The sequence below is a fragment of the Anabrus simplex genome, chromosome 7 (assembly GCF_040414725.1).
Source record: "Anabrus simplex isolate iqAnaSimp1 chromosome 7, ASM4041472v1, whole genome shotgun sequence".
Lineage (NCBI taxonomy): Eukaryota > Metazoa > Arthropoda > Insecta > Orthoptera > Tettigoniidae > Anabrus > Anabrus simplex.
The window spans coordinates 91,244,078-91,261,970 of NC_090271.1; the positions used below are offsets into that span (position 1 = coordinate 91,244,078).

At 42.9% G+C, this 17,893-nt stretch overlaps 1 protein-coding gene across 1 annotated transcript in view; it reads left to right on the plus strand.

Moving 5' to 3' along the window:
• The window catches only part of mnd (minidiscs), a 288,168-nt gene that overhangs the window by 157,884 nt on the left and 112,391 nt on the right, over positions 1 to 17,893 (plus strand). The window contains exon 2 of the mRNA XM_067150681.2: positions 6,620 to 6,838. Within this exon, the coding sequence (XP_067006782.2) occupies positions 6,620 to 6,838 (219 nt within the window). The remainder of the gene's footprint in view (positions 1 to 6,619; positions 6,839 to 17,893) is intronic.

The window sequence follows — 17,893 nt, forward strand, 5'->3', positions numbered from 1 at the left end:
TTGTTATTCAGTTTTAAAACATATTTATTACAACTTACATTGATGTCAGCATCCACTGGCGAATCACTGTCGATAATGTCTGCGCGGTTACGAGGCCGGGCGTCTTCTTTGCGCTTCTGTTTGTCCCTCTCCCTGTAGAGTCTGTTCCGTTCGGTACTCGCAAGTGACATCTGTTTGAAATAGGCCTCAGCTGCTCTTTATTCTAAATCTTGTTTCTTGAAGTTCCGATGGAATACGTTCGCCACTGTCAATTTTTTTTTCATTTTCGCCTCAATAGTTAATATAGCATAACTAAACGCCTTTTATACAGCGTGTGTATGTGTTAAGTACAGATGATCTCACTGAAGGTAGGGAAGAATGCCCGCAATTCGTTATTTGCTGATTGCAAATCAAGTGAATGGTTTGTTCGATGGGGGAGCTTGAAGTAGTGAAATGTTTGTGAGGTAGGTAGTAGCTTCGGTTGCCCCTCGTCTTATATCATCCGCCGTACCAAGCTTCTGGCACTATGCATACGTAATGTGTAAGAAGCATAATAATGTTATTTGCTTTACGTCCCACTAACTACGTTTACGTTTTTCGAAGACGCCGAGGTGTCTGAATTTAGTCCCGCAGGAGTTCTTTTACGTGCCAGTAAATCTACAGACAGGAGGCTGATGTATTTGAGCACCTTCAAATACCACCGGCTTGAGCCAGGATCGAACCTGCCAAGTTGGCATCAGAAGGCCAGCGCCTCAACCGTCTGAGCCACTCAGTCGGGCACTGTAAGAAGCAATTCTAGCGATTTTTCTTCAGAATGTAGTGAACTGTAAAATTTGTTTGACCGGGCGAGTTGGCCGTGCAGTTAGGGACGCGCAGCTGTGAGCTCGCATCCGGGAGATTGAGTTCGAACTCCACTGTCGGCAGTCCTGGAGATAGTTTTGTGGTTTCCCATTTTCACACCAGGCAAATGCTGGGACTGTGCCTTAATTATAGTCACGGCCGCTTTCTTCCCACTTCTAGCCCTTTCCTATTCCATTTTCGCCATAAGACCTGTCTGTATCGGTGTGATGCAAAACAACTTGTAAAATATAAATAAAGTTTTTTGGGAGATAATAAGTGTTTTTTGCTGGTTGTTGTTAAGGCTCCGAATGAAAATTACGTCAAAATAATGTCCTATTTCAAAAATTTAAAAATTGAAGGTGAACATTTGAGTTTTTTTTAAGCTAAGTTGTCAGTGATGAACGACTTAGGGCTCTTCTGACATACTCTAATGTATTTTCTTCCAGTGTGAAAACGTTCGCTTCCTGTACGTGGGACGTTTTCATATCACTGCACAGTAGCGGCGATTGGGAATTAGAAGTGGGGGAGGGGGTTGACTGCCCCTTTCGTCCCCCTTATCGCCGCCACTGTCACTGCACTGAAGCTGTACACATTACTTCACTGCGACTTCAAGACGTATGTATGCATGCGTGCCATGCAAGAATCAATTCTAAGAACATCACTTCACTGTCGCTTCAGATAGTACACTTGCATAACGTTCTACAAACGTCAAGGTTTAAACTTTTTTTTAAAGAAATAGAACATTATATTGACGTCATACGTATTCAGGGTCCCGAGAATAACCAACAGAAAGAAAAACACTTGTACATATCTCCCCAACAATTTCTATAGTATAGTTCACTACAAGCTGCAAAAAAGAAGAAAAAAGAAAAACACTGGAATCTGTTTACGCTTGAGTTCGTTATACGCTCAGAGTAGAATGGCCGCCTGGAACCGACCGTAAGGCCACGACCGCTGCCTTTCCAGTCCTAGCCCTTTCCCATCCTTGCGTCGCCGAAAAAAATTCAACGTGTCGGTGCGACGTTAAACCACCACGAAAAAAAAAAAAAAAAGAAAACAGCTAAACAGTGCTATTCGTTTAGATTGGGTAGGCAACCCGCATGATCGGAATGTCGTGTGGTTTGCTAACCTTCCCCTGATATTTGTAATGACTAGTCCTGCCTGTGTGTTGAGAAACTGCGTAGATTCCTCGTTGTGATCTTGAATATATTCAAGAACCGATCGTATTGGCAGGCGCATGAACACTTTCACTACGTATATGTTTACACAACTCGACTGTGCAATGCGCTGTTCAGAACTTTTAAAAAAATCTTCCCTATTTTTGTCCCCCTCAACTTTTCAAACTGGCATCCCGAATTTGAAGACTTATTGTTACGAGCTCATGGGACTGCCAGCCCTGTGGAAGTACTTCCTGCAAGGGATGAGGAGTTAGCCTGGGGACCTCCCAACCAGCCCGAGGAAATGTTTCGGCCTCTCCTTGTCTCCGTGGATTTCCTGGAAGGTGAAACTCGAACGTTCTCATTCTGGTCACTCCCTGAAGATACCTGAACATAATCAGGCGTATATAGAGGAGACCCGGCGTGATTGTGTGAGTAGGTTGTGTTTCATCAGAGTGCTGGTAGTTGCTGGGGCTGGAGCAGTGTGTTGTGAGAATCTCGTCGTAGTGGACTGTTGGAGTCACGTTACAGAGTTGTAATTGAGTGTTATTGTCTTTATGTCTTAAAGTAATGTTGAAATGTGTTCGTTCCAGTGGCATACACTGCAGTGGCGGCTCGTGCTGAATAATGTTGGTGGTTCTGCTCTGTGACGCCCAGTCCATTGCAGTAAGTGTAATACACAAATCTAAATTCGTATTGTATACTGGAAGTGTACACATTCATATTTACAAAGGTTCCGAGACCTGCATACATCTTTGGCAGCCGGCTTTCTTAATGGAGGGGGAACATCATCTGATGGTACTAGCGTTTCTGTTTTCATTTTCATGACTACCTAACTCGGAAGAATTCACTACCATTACGGAGAAACAGTCATGATTACTTGTAAGCCTAAGAACTCGCTCATTCGCTTCGTACGAGAGAGAATGTTTTCGGTCGTTGGATAGAATTTTGCTGAAGTCCTGGTCATTTACACAAAAGATAGAAAAATATGCGTACCCCAGTCATAAGGTACGTTGTTTGAAGACTTAACATGGACAGTAAATTGATTTTGTGTTAATCACAACCATACTCTTTTATCACGCATTTATCCCGTATTTCAACTTTTTGGGCTTTCTTTCTACTGAACAGAAGCATCACAACTCTACTGTACTTTGTGAGACTGTTGACATGTAAGAATTTTTAAACCATATCAATATCCACATAGTTTTAAAAGTTCAAAAACCGGGCGAGTTGGCCGTGCGCGTAGAGGCGCGCGGCTGTGAGCTTGCATCCGGGAGATAGTAGGTTCGAATCCCACTATCGGCAGCCCTGAAGATGGTTTTCCGTGGTTTCCCATTTTCACACCAGGCAAATGCTGGGGCTGTACCTTAATGAAGGCCACGGCCGCTTCCTTCCAACTCCTAGGCCATTCCTATCCCATCGTCGCCATAAGACCTATCTGTGTCGGTGCGACGTAAAACCCCTAGCAAAAAAAAAAAAAGTTCAAAAGTTCTCTATTTACACTGGTGAGTACAATGGAGGGAGCTTTTCCCAAACAGGTGAGATTTCAACAGGCTCAATCGCTGCAGCGATTCTCGTACGGATGGTGGCGCTGTCAAGTGTATTATTTACTAGGTCTATGGTCACGGGAATATGCCAGACGTACTGCAAGGCGTGCAGTTCATACAGAACCTTATGGGCGACTCTTAGCCACCTACCGGAAGAAAGCTGTAGTTAAGTGTGCTCTCCTAATATTCTATCGTTCACAGATCTAAACAGGGTTGCCAGATCAGCAGCGGTGTGGGCATCGATCTTTGGCTCGATATACACACTCAATATGAAGGATGGGATCGCTAATCGCTATATATTACATTACTGTATATCCTTCATTGTGGTGGTTCTGCAGCTCTGCAGATCGTATTATGGAGCCGCGCCTGATACATTGCGATCAAGACGTGGGCTACCACTAGACTTATGTTGAACTTTTCGATGGTTGGTTTAGTGAACGTCAAGCCTTCAGCGTTTTGAGATGCAGCCAGTAGCCAAGGGAGAAGCCTGCTGTATTGTCAAGGCTTCACAAGTTACTGCTCTGGCCTCTGCTACTGTCAGTTCTCAACACCTGATCAGTGGAGATGGTAGCCTAACTAACCTAACCAACGAACCTCATGGCACTACAGCCCTGAAGAACCTTGGCCTACAAAGTGACAGCTGCTCAGCTCGAAGACCTCCAGATTACGAGGTGTCGTGTGGTCAGCACGACGAATACTCTCGGCCGTTATTCTTGGCTTTCTAGACCGGAACGGTAGCCTAAGGCTTAACAAATTAAAGTCCGGCTTTGTGGCTAAATACTTGCCTTTGGCCCGATGGCTCCGGATCAAATTTTAGAATCAACCCCCTCATACTGTTAATTTCCTTGGCTTGGGGACTGAGTGTTTATGACGTCTTAGACATTCATTTTATCCTCATGAGGACACCACCAAGCCTATACATATGCCATGCACTGTTATTATTATTATTATTATTATTATTATTATTATTATTATTATTATTATTATTACATAAAATGTTAAATTTAAGAGCGGTCGTACCTATCGTCTGGTTAATTAGCTTCCTAGGAAGATCAGTGTTGGTGGCCGACCCATGATCTCGGGTTCGATTCCAGCCAACAAAACTCCTATAACAGCAACCCTCTAAAGTCTTCGTACAAACATTTTGAAGTAAACGGGAGTGAAATACCAGCACTCTTAAGTCAGAAGTATGAAGTGAGGAAGTATATACGATGAGCAACGCATGGTTGATAGTTAGCAGTGGCGATCTGAAGGATCGAAGCCTAGCACACCTATCCACCCGGTATCCCCTGCTGTCCGATATACAGCAGCAAGCCGCTTGGGGTGAGTGGAGAGGAAAGGGACGAGAGTCTGGGGTGCGATATCAGCCTCCGATGCCTTGCTCTCAGAAATACGTGGCACGGTTTTTCTCACTGCTTTCAAGCTTTGTAAATGGAACAATGTGTCCTTTACTTAGCCTAGATTATAATGTGCTTTAGACTTCCATCATTCTCAATTGAGGTTTGGGCTTCACTGATAGCCTTGGTATCCCTCAGTATACGCCACTGGCTCGTTCGTTCTTAGTCTTGGCCGTGCTGAGTTACAGTAGACTGATGCGTGTCGAGTAGTTCGTGTGTAGAGCAGTCACATTGATCGTAAGTTAATTCTGTTGACTTGCTTGTGAGGGTTATCGGCCTTGTCTGGAGTCGAGATTTGCCGATGATATTGTTATTCTGCAGAAGATCTGAATGGTATGAGCAAGTCTTTGAGAAGGAGTGCCAGATGAAAGTAAAGGAATCCAAAAAAAATATTTTAAAAAGTAATGGAGTAGAACGAATTCAGGCAATGAAGGAAATATTAGATTAGGAAATGAAGTCTTAAATGAAGTAGAAGTAAAGTAAAAGTAAAAGTAACGATGGTAGAAGCAAGGAGAACACGAAATATAGATAGCCCAATAAAATAAAAATAGGCTCATTTCGAACATTAATATAGGAAATAGAAAGATGTACTGTATTTGGACATTTTCGTCTGGAGCGTGCATTATGTGGAAATGAAACATGGGCAATACTAGCTCAGAAAGAAAGATAATAGAAGCTTTTGAAATGCGGTGTTACAGAAGAATGCTGAAGGTGGATAGATGGAATAACGATTGAAGAGATACTGAATCGAGTTGATGAGAGAGAACAATTTGGCTAAATTTGACCAGAAGAGAGTGATAGAGCACATCGTAACACACCCAGGACTTGTTCAGTTAGTTTTTGAGGGAAGTGGAGGTGGTAAGAACGGTAAGGGTAGACCAAGCCATGAATATGACGAACAGATTAGAGTAGATATAGTATGTAGTAGTTATGTAAAAATGGAAATGTTAGCACAGGATAGGGTAGCATGAAAATGAAATGTCGTATGGCTTTTAGTGCCGGGATATCACAGGACGGGTTCGGCTCGCCAGGTGCAGGTCTTTCTATTTGACTCCTATAGGCGACCTGCGCGTCGTGATGAGGATGAAATGATGATGAAGACAACACATACACCCAGCCCCCGTGCCAGTGGAATTAACCAATTAAGGTTAAAATCCCCGACCCGGCCAGGAATCGAACCCGGGACCCTCTGAACCGAAGGCCAGTACGCTGACCGTTCAGCCAACGAGTCGGACAGGGTAGCATGATGAGGTGCATCAAACCAGGCTAGGGACTGATCACCCGAACGACATGATAATTCATATACTGTGGGCATACGTGTTTTTAACATAGCTTTGCAGAGTGTGAAATTCGGTTCCTGTTGTCAAAATCCCATTTTCAATATAGTTTTTTGTAACTTAAATAAGGAAGTTTCCGTATATTTATAAAACACATTTTCGAGATCCATTCTACAAAATCAGCAAGTAACTGCTCCTAGCCGTTCAACTACTTTTCAGCAATTTAAATTTTAACGTCGACCTTCACGACATAATCACCATTGCCATTAAATTAGAGGTCTATTATTTGATCATTCACTCAAATTTCATTTAAATCTGTCTGGTCAAATCTTAACAGTTCCCTTGTTAGTCCTGTACTCGAAGGAAGAATGAATGAATGAATGAATGAATAAATAAAGAGATGTTTTTCTTTTTCTTTCCAGGTACGATGATCCCCAAATCGGGCGGTGACTACGCCTACATCAGCGAAGCATTCGGCCCGCTACCCGCCTTTCTGTACTTGTGGGTGGCCCTCTTCGTGATAGTACCGACAGGGAACGCTATTACAGCCCTCACGTTCGCGCAGTATATTTTGCAGCCTGCTTGGCCAACGTGTGATCCGCCGTACGAGGCGGTGCGACTTCTGGCAGCAGTTATCACCTGTGAGTATGTCTACAATACCTTTGATAACTGGCAACAACTCCTCTTATCTGAGTTAAGTTAGTACACTGACGACGATTACGTGATGCATACAGACTTGTCTTACATAACACAGAGCTAACATACTAAGCAAACGCGGCCTCGAACTTGAGCTGGTGTAAGAGATGGTTGTTATTCTTTTTTAGTCAAAGAGACGTGTCGTATTTTTACGTTGCGGTTTTTAAACACACGCTATAATTTTGCTATAGTAAATACAGGCAAGAATTCTTTACTTTTCTACTGCCATCAACCTTTGTACACAATGAAGAAGTTTTCTTCAGTTGATCCCAGTTATTCACGCGATTCTTGAGATGAAAGTGTCGACCCAGAATCGACCGGGATTCGAACCTCAGGCTTCCTGATGGAAAGCCAGCAGCTAAGCCACTGAGCTAATCACGTGCCCGCCCCCCTTTGTACAGTATGAACAAAAGTTCAGTATCCTGTAGTAAAAGGTGCTGGAGAAATAGACCTCTGGGAAATTACTTAAACAGAGATACATATCTTGTGATTATGAGATTGTACCCCAAAACCTGGTGAAAGATACTTCCCATTCAGCACAAATTGGGGGTTGCTTCTTCCATTTTGCGCATGAATGTGGCATCGTATGCAGACCGAAGTTCTTGTTGAAATATATCCAGATGAGTCCCATCGGTGTAAATAAAATACTACTTATTAGAGCAGTTGCAGAATGACGGTTCCGAAATGTATGGCGACATTGGCCGACTGGAAAGTGGCCATATACCGACCAAAGAAAGAAAGGGATATAAAGATTAGGACAGACGAGTGGAAAGAGTCGTGACTCGGTGCGAGGAATAGGGGGGAAAAGGACAGAATCGCACAGTATCTGCGGATCACTGCGGCATAACTTTGGTGGCGAATTTTGAACTGAAACACGCATCTCGTATACAGCATATCGTTCATTTTAAATAAGTGAAATACAATAATAACAATAAATTTTTTCCACCACTTGTCCTCCACTTTGGTGGGGTATCGCGTGCAGATTTGACCCCACCGGATGCTCTTCCTGACGCTAACACTATGTGGAGCGGTGTGTTCATTATTGCTTGTTTTGGTGGTGGTTGATAATGTGGTGTGTTGAGTGTATAGGGAGGAATTAACCAGTAGCAATATCTCTGAACCGACGGAAATCGACTCTTCACCCTTCGAACAGAAGGCCTCGACGCTAGCCATTCAAAGAGCCGGACAACACATAACACTTTTAAATAAGTAAATATATTATATATATATATATATATATAATAAATTTATCCCCCTCACGTTTATGGGCGTGACATTATCTAAATAAATTTGTACGTGTAACGTACTGTTCATGTGACATAGCGTCCTTGTGACCTTCAGTGATATGTGACTTATGCCATGTGACAGAATTATTGGGCCTGTACTCCGACAGTCGGATAAACATACAAATACTAGATGCAGTTTTGTTATCTAGAAGATAAATTTTTCTTTATGTGCTGTACTGTCAACGGATTTAATTATGACATTGTTATATGGAAGTTTTAGTAACCTCACTGCCAATGGGATAAAAATATTACTAAAAGTGTAATGAAATTTAGCGCGGTTGTGTACCCGTTCCTGGATGTTTCCTTTGTTTAGCGCTGTTTTCTTAAAAATCTCATTGTAAAAGAGCGCACTATTAGCCTATTATTAGGTTACAGTATGTAAGTTCCATTGGCCGTGCGGTTGGCGGCGCGCAGTGTGAGCTTGCATCCGGGAGATAGTGAGTTCGAACTCCAGTGTCGGCAGCCCTGAGGATGGTTTTCCGTGGTTTCTAATTTTCACACCAGGAAAATGCTGGGGCTGAACCTTAAGGCCAAGGCCGCTTCCTTCCCACTCGTAGGCCTTCCCTATCCCATCGTCGCTGTAAGTCCTATCTGTGTCGGTGCGACGTAAAGCAAATTGATGTTTGTTGTAAAAGGATTAAGACAGAAATCTTTACATATGAAGAAGCAAAAGTTAAGGAAATACTGTATAGAAATGTTGTAGAAAATAAGGTGCAAATAAAACTAATAATCGTTTGGCAAAATCTCAGTGTAAAGGTTCTCAAGAATCTGGAGAAAACAAAGGCCCTTTTCTTAAAGTTAGCTCCAGGATTGGACAAATACACACCATCAAGATTAGTATACGAAATCGCGAAATATACTTTCCTGATTCGGGAATCTCTGATTCTCGCTCCCCTTCACGACTAACGGGGCAAAAGTTGTACAAGAAGGACAGGGGAAGAGGAAAACAATATGGCTGTAGTTTTACACCATAAATGCAATGATCGATCGGACATGGACAAGACCGAAACAATACCTTTGTCATTCGACAACGGGAATAGCGGTGCAGGATTACCACCACAAAATATGTACAAACAAAACTCCATGAACCTCAACAGGACTGCGTATGTGATCTCTGCAACCTGCCGTGTGTCATACATCATAGGCCTATTACCATCTGTAAAAAGAGAACACTCAATCAGCTCCTACTGTGAGATGTGACACTCTTTTATTATGAACACTTGTGCGCAATTGTTACAGTATTAACAAAAGTATTCTAGTTGTACTTTAAGGAAAATTAACGCAGACGTCAGTCGAAGGAGACAGTAGAAGCAAGGCAGTCGCATGCCCACAGGCTAGCCGGTAGGTCATTGGGCTGATTCATTCATACCTTCTAGATAATACCGAAGGGGGCTTTATGAGGGCTGACAGTCGCATGACTACGTCGCAATAAATAAATAAATAAATAAATAAATAAATAAATAAATAAATAAATAAATAAATACATAGTCTGGTATGATTTTCAGCGTTTAGTCTACGAGCCTCTGCGAATGAACCGTACGCCTTCACACACCTACCACTGTGACTTTCTGTTTCAAGTTCTTACCTTTTAAATAATCGCAAACTTAGTCGAATCACAGTCTCCTTAGTCTTCCGCTGCTTCTCTAATTCTCTGGGACTGAGTTCTTCCTCCTTGATACCCTTCACATCATGCCACTAGAGAATGGAACACTCAAACGCAATTGAAGTGGGAAAATGGCGCCGTGCTCGACCCGGCGAATGTAATAGGAGGTCGTGACATATAACAGAGAGGACGTAGGACCTCGTGCGGGCTGTATGAGTAACAGTTGTTTACAGTTGACTACGTCGCCAGACGTATGGGCAACTTCATCTTTTAAAGTCGTGCAGGCACTGGGCTTTCGAAGGGCCTTCGTACCAAGAATGCACCGTGAGTACATGAATTCGGTCAAAACCGCCGCCGTCGGGGTCAACTGTCGTGGTGTACGACGTAGAGGTCGCCGTCGGCTAGCTCTGGCCGTAAGAGCGGATAGACGGACCACAGTGCAGCAGTCATTAGTCATTTCAGTGCTGAGCAACAGCGACGTATGAGCAGTCAAGCCATTCAGAACCATCACCACGTCGTGGGGTAGAGAAACTAGCGTCCCGCGATGGTACCTCTCTTCAACATCCGTCACAAGGCGCAAGACTGACATGGACAAAGGAACACCGTCATTGGATGCTCGAAGCATGGGCAGATGAGTTTAGGTACCAGTTGGATGATGATGCTTGTTGTTTAATGGGGCCTAACATCTAAGTCATCGGCCCTGGTACCAGTTGCTACACGCTAAAGGTAGAGTACAAGTGCGTTGTCCGTCACCCACTTGATCCTTCTTGCCAGCAGGGTGCAGTGCAGACCGGTGTTGGCGATATCCTCAGTGCTGAACACGAGACTGTTCACGCAGGATGAAATGGGATCCCTAGAATATATAATACCTGCTGGCTGATCATGTCCACCTGAACCCCCAGCCCAATTTTCCCGAATTCTGGCTGACTGGTTCGATGAGCACTGCACGGATGTGATGATGCTTGCCTGGCCCCTGAGAAGCCGCGATCTCAATACATTTGAGCGCATTAGCGATGCTGTCGATTCATGCCCTGGACTCTCCTCCGACCAATCTTCGTGGATTATGGGAGTCTGTGGAGCGATCATTGATCAGTATGGCTCCGCAATGCTTCCAATGTCATGTAAAGTCCATATCACGCCGCATTGTCGCCGTCATCAAGGCGAAAGAGGGCGCTACACGCTACTATAGTCCAAATACTTTGTAAACGTCGTGCGCGGTAATCGGCTGTGCATATGGGGAGGATCAATTGAAGGAATCTGCCTCGTCTCCCACTCCTCTCGTTGCCCAGTGTTCGTCTACACATCGTGCTAAGCACTGTACGCAATGGATGAACACAACGTGTCAACAAGCGGATTAAGAGGTAGCCAACCGCTAAGAGAGAGAGAGAGAGAGAGAGAGAGAGAGAGAGCGCGCTAATAAGACCTCCCACACTACCTACGTGACCACGCCCCACGTCTCACTGAGGACATATACTACGAGGTAAGTATTGTTGGGAGATCAGAAGAATGCACATGCCCGGTGAGGCACGGGGCGAAAGGGTTTTCACCAGCACAGCCAGTGATGCAATGGTTACCATAGCAACTTCGCTACTACCCAGGCGACTTTGTATTATCTTCTACTGGCAGCTCTTCGCTTTTGTCAGTTGTAATCCAGCAAACTGCAAAGTGAGAGTCCATATTTTCGTGTAGCAGATAAGAGCCGATCTGTCTGGGCAGAACAGGAGGTTCGTGCTTGCAGGCCACATTCTTCATTATTGCATTCTTCTCATCTGTACACAGTATGTGGCCTACAACAAGGTGTTTTTAATTAACTTGCTCACGTCTATATAATGTTCATAACTTTCTCCTTAAGAGTCCGGCCGGGTGGGCAATACGCTCCTCTTCATATTCATACAACATACCAACCACTACAGAAACATGCAACAGTGATTACATCCCTCCATACAGCGTTGGCGTCAGGAAAGGCATCCGGCCGTAAAACTGGGCCAAATCCACATGTGCGACGCAGTTCGCACCCGCGACCCCACAGATATGGGAAGAGTGGTAGAAAAAGAAGAAAATAACTTTCTCCTTAAGAATTCCACCCCTTTAGGTGGCCTCTAGTCGTCGTAGACATGCATTCTAGTTCGGGCGTCCCACTTCGCAGTTTGTACTCGTTTATTGGACCGAACATACAGCCCTCGAACTCATGTTCTCCAACACTGCCTCTCATAGCGCAGTGTTGCTCTCAAGGCAGGTCACTCTACAACTAGCATGCCGCACTGAACTTCGCCTTGCAGACCCAGTTAAGAAAACCTAGCAATACAGCTGAGAAATTCGTTACGCTGACCTCGTAACACACTAATATATGCGGGCTATTTGGCTGGGCATTATGCGCCATTGAAGAAGGGAACGAAGTTTGTTCCCGTAAAGGTCATCTGTAAGACTGTTCAAATTAGTATCCTTCCTTTTTCATTGTCTCCTATTTTTGTTTATTAAAATCCTTTTGTTTCTGTATTGTCTTTTCTTTCCTTTTCGTTTTGTTGTTGTTCCTTTCCTATTTCCATTTTTCATTTACTAATGTTATTTGTTTCATTTTTTTTCCTTTCTCGTTTTCTATTTTATCTCTCATCCCACATTGGAGTGTTGCGATGTAACTTAATGCAATTAAGACGAGAATGAACTTGACGTTAGGATATTCATTGTTTAATTCTGCTCCAAATTTTTCTTATTCCCACGACTCTGCGCAGCACAGCGCTAATTACATTATATCCTTGACAGTAAGCGCATTATGGGCTGTTAAATCTTCTAAATGGTACTTTTACGAGATTGCAATAAGGATTTATATAGGTCAAACAGAAGCATGTGTCGAGCCCATCAATTTGGCTGTTATGACGTCGTCACTGGCTTCTCACCAAGACGACCGGGATCCTAAACTCACCAGATGCATGTGAGAATTTTGAAACGAGACATTTATACATTCCTATAGTTCAGATTCCTCGTAAAAATTGGTGGTAGGCTGTCACTATTGTAAGGGCCGCAGGATTTTGAGTGTTTTGTATTTATTAGAAATAACATTTCGTTTAATTTCTTTTATTTCATCATTCACTTTCCTCGCTTGAGCTCTTTCTTTTGCACGTTTTGCCCACGACGTATTCACGACGATATTTAACCTCCAGCTGAGCGCGCGACTCGATACAGCGCCATCTTATAACAGAGCATGCTTGTGACGTCACATACTTAGCTCAAATTTAGCCTTACTTTGAAGCGTTATTTCATGAAAACTAAGTTTTGATTTTTTTTCAACAGATAGCCTCCTCTTATCTGTCAATTGAGACATTAAACATAATCGTAAATTCTCTCGGCGATATACGCGTCAAAAGCGTCGTTCCTTGTACTCGTCGAGGAACGTAAGTCCACGTTAAAACTGGAGGTCCCTTGAATGTATTCATAATTTCAACAGACATTTATTTATTTATTTATTTATTTATTTATTTATTTATTTATTTATTATATAGACAATTTTAAATTTACATGTTTACACTATAAACACTGTACTCATAGAATAATAATTAATATCCTGATTTATTCTACACGTATTTTAGTAAAGAGACCCAGCCATTTATATTCTCCCATACCCCTGTATACACCCTCATTCACAACCACTCCCACACGCGCACGCATACGCATTCACCCAGATTCAACTGTACTTGCACCTATCTTTTTTACAATTCTAATTTATACGAGTTATATACATCACATGTGGGTTTCTATTTACATATACGTTTTCTTTACTGCGCGGAGGAAGTGAGGAAGAGGAAACGGTTTTACCTCAGATGATAGAAGATTCCAGATCCGGGCAGATTTTGCGAAATGGCCATTTAAGTGTGACGTTTTCTAGCGAAGGGAGGGCCAAGAGTAATTAAGCTGCAGGTGGAAAGGTCAGAGGTGTGTGTTGTCTGTCAGGGATTTCTTAAAGAAGGCTACCTCTATTTGTGTACAATTTTCTTGCCTTTTCATTTGCACGCTTGTGTGAGTCGATAGCCCTAGTGAAATGCTCCTCTAAGATAATCCCATGTTACGAAAACATGGTTGCCATAAGAACGGCTCAATTCAACAGCATCACGGGAAGACTGTGACATACAAATTTGTGAAACTCATTATTTAAGTTAAAGATAAACTGGGGAAGAAATTAAGCTGAAAATTATTTTTATGAACTCAAGCAAGGGAACTGGGATTTTAGAGGGAGCTCATTTTGGTTTTCACAGCACAGTGGGAAAACAGCGTCAGGTACATTGGTGAAACTCAGTATTTAAGTTCAAGATAAGTACGCACCGATATGACGACTGAAATACACGTACGTATCACATAGACGACTTCTCTAACAACAGTGGAAAGCTGCCAGTGATTCACAGAGTAACGGATTGCGCATTGCATGTACCAGAGCGACACAGAAGGAAAATAAAAATGAAATGGCGTATGGCTTTTAGTGTCGGGAGTGTCCGAGGACAAGTTCGGGTCGCCAGGTGCAGGTCTTTTGATTTGACTCCCGTAGGCGACCTGCGCGTCGTGATGAGGATAAAATTATGATGAAGACGACACATACACCCAGTCCCCGTGCCAGCGAAATTAACCAATTAAGGTTAAAATTCCCGACCCTGCCGGGAATCGAACCCGAGACCCCTGTGACCAAAGGCCAGCACGCTAACCATTGAGCCATGGAACCGGACAGAAGGAAAATGAAGGGAGGTACTAGAGAGGGAAAAAAAAATAACAACAGTTTTTTTTTTTTTTAACTGTTCCGAAAGAACAATGTTCCGGATCGCCCGCACTCAGCTGGATTGGTCCAAGAGACTCCAACGGTCTTGATTGGTCTAGGTGTTAGAGAACCGCTCATGTTCCGCTGGTTAGCTGATTGTTCCGACTCCAGGCGAACGTGAGTGCTATAGCTCATTCCGTGTTAAGAAAACAGTATTGCTCTTACGACAACAGGATTGCCATATCGAAGGACTGTGCTCAACACCATCACGGGAAAACGGCGACACATACATTTGTGAAATTCAGTATTTAAGTTCAAGACAAAAATTGGAAGAAACTAAGCTACAAATTATTTTTATGAACTAAAGGGGATGGGGGGTTTACAGGGGCTATTTTTGTTTCGTACAGAATCAGAGGTAAATTACGGCACATAAAAAACCTCAGCATTGGAGTGGAAGGCAAACTGGGGTAGAAAATAGACAATTTTTGTGGGATGGAGGGGTGAGGGATGAATTTAATTGCATTTAATAAATTTCTCCAGGCAATAAAGGCTAGAAAACAGACACAACAAATAAATACTGTAGATGACTGTACAAAACATCACAGTATTACTGTTATGAATGAAATCACACACGTAGGCGTATCGCATAACTCTCACTCAACACAAGACAATTACGTACTGATTTAAAGCCTAAAAAGACACACGCAATAAATAAATACTGTAGATAATTTCACTGCAGAAGTGAGCTGCCGGCGGTTCACAGAGTGACGGACTACCCGAGGCTTGTATCAGAGCAACACAGAAGGTAAATGAAGGAAGGCAACGAAGCGATGGCTGTTCCTGTTGTCCTCCCTACAAAAGGAAAGTTATTTAGAATAACTCACGGTCAAAAATGCCCCATTCTTTTTATCTATCTTTCATAATACATTACGAAGTACAGTATAATAGTCCTATCCTTAATCACGAGGAATTACCGGGCGAGGTGGCCGTGCGCGTAGAGGCGCGCGGCTGTGAGCTTGCATCCGGGAGATAGTAGGTTCGAATCCCACTATCGGCAGCCCTGAAGATGGTTTTCCGTGGTTTCCCATTTTCACACCAGGCAAATGCTGGGGCTGTACCTTAATTAAGGCCACGGCCGCTTCCTTCCAACTCCTAGGCCTTTCCTATCCCATCGTCGCCATAAGACCTATCTGTGTCGGTGCGACGTAAAGCCCCTAGCAAAAACAAAATCACGAGGAATTACGGGTGCCTCAGAGGGGGTGTGTTGACCGTGTAGGTCCATAAGAGCAAAACTGTTTTCTTAACGTGGAATGAGCTATAGTTCTCTACACTGGTTTCGATGTTCTTTGAAACTAGTCATTGACTAGAAAAGGGGAAGGGAACCCACGAAATATGAAATTGTAACAGTCGCGCATCTTAGCATTTTGACAGACGGCGAATACGCGGCAAGTATACACGACACTGATTTATCTTTCTTTGTATGAATTCTTGCTGCGTGAAATTACGTGCATCGTCAAAGCATTATTTTACCGCGATTTACGGCTATTTGCGTTCTGCTATCCACTGCAGTTTGTTCATAAGAAGTTTTATAAAGAGACTATTATACAGTACATACCGGATAAAAACCTTAGTTAATCTATAACTGTTAGGTTCTTCCGTCTGACGAAACTAATTTATGATTTTCCGGCTCCATGGTTAAATGGTTAGCGTGCTGGCCTTTGGTCGCAGGGGTCCCGGGTTCGATTCCCTGCAGGGTCAGGAATTATAACCATCACTGATTAATTTCGCTGGCACGGGGCTGGGTTTATGTGTCGTCTTCATCAACATTTCATTCTCATCACGACGCGCAGGTCGCCTACGGGAGTCAAATCAAAAGACCTGCACCTGGCGAGCCGAACTTGTCCTCGGACACTCCCGGCACTAAAACCCATAAGTTACGCCATTTCATTTCAGTTTGATTAAATAAAATTTAGAAAATGCCTGAAAGATAAAACATTTAACAGATCAAACCTGAAAATTAATTTAATTAAGGCGTTTCTTTCTCAGGTTTCATTAATTACCAATTTGTTGTGATAAAACCATGTTTTAGCGTTTTCTAGAGACATTAAAAGTAAAGCATGAAACGAGCATTGAGGGGGGGGGGGAAATGTTCCAATTAGCATTTATGAGGTTCGTTAATATTTTCTAATTCCCCGCTGTCTAAACCTTTGACTGTTATTTTGAAACTGTTATTCGGAACATAGTATTTTTCCGCGGAACTATTCCAGAAAAAGAACTACTTCTCCCATCTTTAGAAGGTAACCAAACGATGGCTGTTCTCGCCATTGTGCGTCCTCCCTGCGAATGTATTTATAAAATAGAACATCGTAGGTATTTATTTTAATAACTCACGGGCAAAAAATACCTCGTCATTTTCCCTTTTTCATAATATAACTTGCATTAAAACATTTCTTAATCACGAGGAATTATGGGGGTCTGAGAGGGGGGTGGGTTCGCTCCTTGTAGGTCCAGCAGAGCATTAATCTCGTCTTAGTGTGGAATGATCATTACCTCGCCAGCGAAAAATCCAGCATTGACCTAGTACATAAGGTACCAGGCAGCGTCCATTTCCTTGGAACACATCTGTGCAGATTACGTGGTAGCTCTCATCAACACCTATCTCAACGATTTTCGAGATATGTTGGAAGTTTGGCGAGGAGCTCTGGAGACCCACGGGCTCCGTATCAACCGAAGTTAAACAGAAATAACGAGATGGGAATTTGAACCGCAACCTGATAGAGCTCCTTCAAGCATACATCTTGAAGGGGAAAACCTAAAAGAGGTGGATATATTCACACATCTAGCATCAGTATTCTCAGACAATACAGATGTCGATGCAGATCTAATAAATCGCACCAACACGGGTGGTTAAATGTTCCGTATCGCCTGCACTCAGCCGGATTGGTCCAAGAGAGACTCCAACGGTCTTGATTGGTCTGGATGTTATAATGTACAGATAGAGGAGGAGACTAATGCTAAAGAAATATTAAAATTTACATATGATAACAATGCCATATACAATGAGATACAAAAGTTGAAAACTAAAGACAATGGGTTGGGATATAGTACCATATCTGAAGTAGTTATTTGATTATTGTTTGGTTGAAGGAGCTATACCAGATGAATGGAGAGTTGCTATAGTAGCCCCTGTGTATAAAGGAAAGGGTGATAGACATAAAGCTGAACATTACAGACCAGTAAGTTCGACATGCGTTGCATGTAAGCATTGGAAAGGCATTCTTTCTGATTATATTAGACATGTTTGCGAAATCAATAACTGGTTCGATAGAAGGCAGTTCGGTTTTAGGAAAGGTTGTTCCACTGGAGCTTAACT